The 6,000-nt window shown below is 46.9% G+C and overlaps 1 protein-coding gene across 1 annotated transcript in view; it reads left to right on the plus strand.

Annotated features, from left to right (window-relative positions):
- The window catches only part of GPC4 (glypican 4), a 101,933-nt gene extending 96,484 nt beyond the window's left edge, over positions 1-5,449 (plus strand). Inside the window, exons 5-9 of the mRNA XM_087859721.1 lie at positions 1,097-1,227; positions 1,349-1,495; positions 2,290-2,426; positions 3,058-3,233; positions 3,338-5,449. Of these exons, the coding sequence (XP_087715847.1) occupies positions 1,097-1,227; positions 1,349-1,495; positions 2,290-2,426; positions 3,058-3,233; positions 3,338-3,540 (794 nt within the window). The 3' untranslated portion in view covers positions 3,541-5,449. The remainder of the gene's footprint in view (positions 1-1,096; positions 1,228-1,348; positions 1,496-2,289; positions 2,427-3,057; positions 3,234-3,337) is intronic.
- Positions 5,450-6,000: the final 551 nt, after the last annotated feature.

Raw genomic sequence — 6,000 nt, forward strand, 5'->3', positions numbered from 1 at the left:
CTGCAGTCTTCTCTGAGAAGGGCCTATAGTCTACTGGAAACTAGCCCTCCTTGCTGGGAGCTGTCCTTGGCCTACCTGAAGGCTGTGGATACCGTAGGCCTAACCACCCTTTCCCTGCTGGGCCTTAAGCACCAGAGTGGAAAGAAGAGTGAACAAGTAGAAAAAGTTCAGTGCTTGTCAGGAGTGAAGCAGCCATTTCCTCATTTCCAGTTTCCTCTAATTTTGACCAGGAAATATCAGGCAAAAACACTAAGCCGCATAATCCCCATAAACACCTACGGCAGAAAAACAAGTACCGCATATTTTGTTTAAGAGATTCAACTTGTACTAAAACATTCTAGACTCCTCCAGAAGGCCAAGGTAACTCGCAGACTAATCCACGAAGACTCACGCTGTGAGCACAGGCTTTTTGTATATGGTGTCTTGTGTTGTCTTTTTACCCGAGTGAAATGAGGCACATGTTTTGCTTTAACTTGAGGTTCTTGTGTTTGAAATGGGAAGTTTATCTTAATACAAAATTGCATCTTTCAGATTTTCATTATTTGAAAAGTCATTAGAATTCCTGGGAACACTGTCATTTGCACTTTCCAACTGTGCGCTCAAGGAGCTGAAAGGGTTTCATTTAAAAAATGAAAGAAAGGAAATGATATGCCAGGATTTTACCGGATTTATGTTTTTGAGTCTTGTAAATGGAGCCTAAATGAAAGGATCCTAGGAAGTCACCGGGAGAAGTGGCGTGTTATTCTGCCCCCAGCCTCAGGTTTGTCAGCTGGAGCTAGCTCGGAGCCTTACAGCGACAGCCACCGACACACGAGGGAATGAATAATCAGTCTAATGGAACGTTCCCGATTGGGTTTCCTTGCTGTGGAAGAAAGCACTCACCTGGCCATTTCACACTTGAGAGAGCCAGCAATACACAGTGACTAAACGCAGCTTGGTGTAATAGAAACGGACCTGAAAACCTGGATCGATTATGATGCCTTCTTCCCGCCCCCCACCGGAAACAAAGCCAGTGAGATAATCAGGCTGATGACCCACGGCCGAACTAACAGTTTACTTTTTATGCTGTATTCTTTTCCCCCAAACGTCCCGTTAGACGCGATGCTGATGGTGGCGGAGAGGCTCGAGGGTCCTTTCAACATCGAATCGGTCATGGATCCCATCGACGTGAAGATCTCCGATGCTATAATGAATATGCAGGAGAACAGTGTGCAGGTGTCTCAGAAGGTAATGAGGGCGGGGTAACTGGCAGGGAGAAGCAGAGCCCTCCCCCCCTTCCCACCCCTCTTCCCAACCCTCGGGCTTGGGACGCAACTTCCCTAATGTGACCGTGTTCGCTTCAATGCAGGTTTTTCAGGGATGTGGACCCCCCAAACCCCTCCCGGCTGGCCGGATTTCCCGTTCCATCTCCGAGGGGGCTTTCAGCGCTCGCTTCAGACCGTATCACCCTGAGGAACGCCCAACCACGGCAGCTGGCACGAGTTTGGACCGACTGGTGAGCACTTTGGCGCAGGAACGGCCGTGTTTAATGACAAAGAACCGAAAACATTTGCTCCAAATGCATTTTTAGTTGGAAGGCTTTCAAGTGCGGGTCTTTCAGGTGAAACTTTCCAAGCAGACTGCATGTGGATGTCCATAAATCTGCCTCTCATTTTCTAGCTCATAAAGCTCGTACGTCGTTAGGAAATGCGACGCATCTCCTGCGAGCCCATCACTGTGCCCGTTAGAGGGAGGCACAGAGCAATGAGACTCCTCCTTGTTCTCCAGAAGCCTCCGGCGCAGCGGGAGAAGCAGACATCCAGCTTCACTAGCAAAGGGGGTGTATAGTAAGTGCTAGGATGGCGAGAAGGTGGAAGCAAACAGCTTTCCACACGGCCGCGTGCGGCCCGCACCGTAGTCGGACGCAGTGCTGTCACAGGCGCTCACAGTTGCACGGAGGGGACGGTGTAGACACTGCAGCCAGAGGAGGAAAGCCTCAAGGGAAGAGACGGTGTGTTCTCCTTGTACTCACGGGGCCTGGAGGCCGGCGGGCCTCAGATGGTAGCTGTAAATAAAGAGGTAGAGTGGACGGTGCATCTGAGCTTCTCCTTCAGGGCCTGTGTTCCAACCGTTAGTTCATTCGAGTGAGTTTGTTCTTTTCTGTACCAATTTGAGCTGCATTTTTCTCTCGTGACTCAAGTTGAAAATGAATTGCAAAACACTCTGGAGCTACTTTAGAAATGATCAAAAGACACATCTGTAGGCAGTTGTGTGTTTTTACAGAGGTCTTTTTTTCCCCCTCCTAATAAGGTTACTGATGTCAAGGAGAAGCTGAAACAGGCGAAGAAGTTCTGGTCCTCTCTGCCCAGCAACGTTTGCAGCGATGAGAGGATGGCCGCCGGCAACGGCAACGAGGATGATTGCTGGAACGGGAAGGGCAAGAGCAGGTTAGCCTCGGACGAGTGAGGGTAGCGGGCCCCCTTCCCACATGCCTGGGGGCCCTTCCGATGGGGTCCCTCAGTTGTCACTCGAGGGAGGCATCATGAAGCACTTAACGGTAGGTAGCAACAGCGTGGGTGGCTTCTAGACATTCTAAGGAATGGTCTTTGCCCCGCAAGCCTTGGAAAGGCACCTGGCTACTTGCAGAGAGTACTGGGTCAGAAGTCTGCGCAGGTGGCTTTAGTCCAGCACGAGGGCTGCAACCCAGGGCCAGGCTGTTCCGCTGGTGGCATCTTTACAGGATTTAATTCCTGTAATTCTCGGCCCACCGGCCTGGCCTCCTAAATCTCCAGTTCCCCAAAGGCCTCATTCTCTTCTTGAGTGATGTCTTGTGTCGCTCCCCTCCACACACAGTAACTTTGCTAAGTCCCCACTGTATTGACGCTTGACTCTGACCCACCAACCTCCGAAAAAGGGCTAGCTTTCCAAAAGGTCCCCGTCAAAGCAGAGAAACAAGAAATGGGAGAACTTTCCTCTGAATTGCACTCAGTGGGAATACTAGAATCGAAGCCGAATTCTCTGATCTTCGGTGACTTTGAGCTTTACCGGTCATCTTAACGGGGTCATTTCTCATTTCAGATACCTGTTCGCGGTGACGGGAAATGGCTTAGCCAACCAGGGCAATAATCCGGAGGTCCAGGTGGATACCAGCAAACCGGACATACTGATCCTTCGCCAGATCATGGCTCTTCGGGTTATGACCAGTAAAATGAAGAATGCTTACAACGGGAACGACGTGGACTTCTTTGATATCAGTAAGCATTTGTGGTTTGAAACTTACACATTGTTCTCATACACCATGTGATGAGGACAAGGGGAATGAAATCTCTATTCCGTTTTTTTTTTTTTTTTTAAATAGGTGATGAGAGCAGCGGAGAGGGAAGTGGAAGTGGTTGTGAGTATCAGCAGTGCCCTTCGGAGTTGGAGTACAACGCGACCGACCACTCCGGGAAGAGTGCCAACGATAAAGCCAGCAGCGCTGGCGGCCTTGTGGGGGCCCAGCCCTCCCTCCTCGCTGTCTTCTGTATCTTGCTCCTGGTCATGCAGAGAGAGTGGAGATAATTCTGAATCTTAGAGAAAAAGTTTTCATCAAAAAGTTAAAAAGGCACCGGTTATCACTTTTATACCATCCCAGTGACTTTGCTTTTTAAATGAATGGACAACGATGTACAGTTTTTACTATGTGGCCACTGGTTTAAAAAATGCTGACTTTGTGTTTTCATTCAGTTTTGCGGGGAAGAGGGACTTGTATGTATAAAGTCGGTTCCTGCTCCCCCAGACTCCTGTGAAGCGTGGCTAACAGTGTAGGTACAGAACTGTAGTTAGTTGTGCATTTGTGATTTTATCACTCTTGTTTGGTTTTTTTTTTCTTTTTGTTTGTGGGTTTTTTTTTTTTTCCTTCAGTTACGATCACCTTGTTTCTTACAAGCAAACCAGGGTCCTTCTTGGCATGTAACATGTACGTATTTCTGAAATATTAAATAGCTGTACAGAAGCGGGTTTTATTTATCATGTTATCTTATTAAAAGAAAAAGCCCAACAAGCAGTAAAATTTCCATTTATCCCTGTTGTTTTAGTTGCCTTATGTGGAGAGGAGTGGATGTGATTTTGTTTTTTATTTTTGTTAAAGTTAGGACAGAATGTGAAGGCACGGGGGGGGGGGGGGGCTTCTGAGCCACTTGGTAGTTTGTATTCAGGCATCAATACAAGAAGAAGGCTCTCTTTCCTTGGCAGCCAGGGACCGGAAGAGACTGCAGACTGTACGCGTCTTGGTTGAATTGAATTACATAAACCAAGATCACAGGTCCATTTCTCGAACCCGCTTATACTTAGAGCGGAGCCCATTTAGAAGAAGATTCTTTTTCAGTACACTCTCCCTAGAAATATAGAAGGCATTCAGGATGTCTAAGTTATCACACGTTCACACTTCGTTTGGGGCTGGGTTTTTGTCTTTTTGTGTCTAATCCAGGCAAGTTAGCAAGCCGCTGTGTGCTGGTCTTGCCCACACTCACCTGCTTTGAATTCCTATCCCGGTGGCAGACGTGTGACCAAGAAGCTCATTTGGTCCCCCTCGTTACAGCGTACTGGATTTCCAACCTCGTCGTATAGAACAGGGAACTTTCTGGGGGCTAGCCAGAACCGGGGTACAGTCTGGGCTCACCGAATAGCTGTCAACACTCCTCCAGCAGAGTTTGCGTCTTTGCATTTGGTTTGGGATCCCAGTTTTTGTCGAACAAGATTTCTAAAGTCTCCTACTTGAGTCGTCTTGTCCGGGCCCCTCTGATCAGAAAGGCAAAGGGCTTGCTGTGGGTCACAGCCGCTTGCTACCCTATCAGCCAAGAAGTCCGCTCGGGGGGATCTGGGTGTCCAGACTTTCTTCATGTGTTGCTGTTGTTGTTTGGAGGGGGACGGGAGGGAGTAGAGAGCCCAGAAGACAATAGCTTAGCGGTGACCCTTAGCCACAATTCAGGGGTGGGCGGTGTGTGGGGATCTGGCAAAGGCCGTAACTGTTGTCCCAGGCCAGACACGACGCCATTCCTTGTATCCCTACCAAATGACAGCTTATAAAACTTAGGAGAACGTAACAGCTCCCTTTAAAAAGGAGTTCCCAAAAAGTCTTCAAAAAGAGAAACACCTGCAAGTCTCTTCCTGCTTTAGACAGCCACTAAGATGTCCACTGATTCCACAGAAGCTGCGCCCGCAGAGAGCTGGTTTGTGTTCCTGTTCGGTCTTCAGTTGTAAGACTCTCTATTTTTATATTGAAACGTAATTACTTGATAGCTCAGGGTCTACATTTCAACTTTTCACACCAAATTCCGCAAGAATGGTCAACATGGAATATTGGGGGCTGTTGTAAACAGAGGCTTAATTTTATTAGAAGTAGCCAGTTATTTATTAAAGCATGATGTTAATAAAATAGGCATATTCTGGCTGGTGTGTATAAGTGTTGTTTTTTTTTTTTTTAAACAAATCGCAGAAGACCTAAAATTGAAAGGATGCTCCATTTATGTATGAGGAAAAATGGATTGTAAATAGCTAAGCTGCCTTGTGAGAACTTGGAAAATGTGCTGATACTTAGTAACTACCTCAGATGTGAGGAATTTCCTTTTTAGCTTAGGCTGCTATTACTTTAACTTGGTAGAAATGAATCTGGTCTCCAAAATGTGGCTCAAAGAGTTATCCCCGTAGACCTTGTGAGATTGTTTTTAATTTAAAACCTTGAACTCTGCCCAGCTGTTTTCTTTCAGTCAACTTCTCTACACCAATAACATTTTCCGAATTAAATATTCTTGAAGGTTCTTCTGGACTCTCACTGATTTGTTTTCTTTCTTTGCATTTTTTCCTGTTACCCTTTTATTATTTAAATTGCCTCTTGCTTTTGAATTTGAACTATGAAATAAACAAATCATAGATTTTTCCATTCAGATCTGACTGGATAACTCTTGGCTTCCAACCAGCTGGCAGGCTCACCATTGCACCCTGTTCCCCCCCCCCGCCCCAAAAGAATAAAGGCAAGTTGAA

This window comes from Ursus americanus, chromosome X (assembly GCF_024610735.1).
Source record: "Ursus americanus isolate L20-20 chromosome X, mUrsAme1.1.p, whole genome shotgun sequence".
In the NCBI taxonomy this organism is placed as follows: Eukaryota; Metazoa; Chordata; class Mammalia; order Carnivora; family Ursidae; genus Ursus; species Ursus americanus.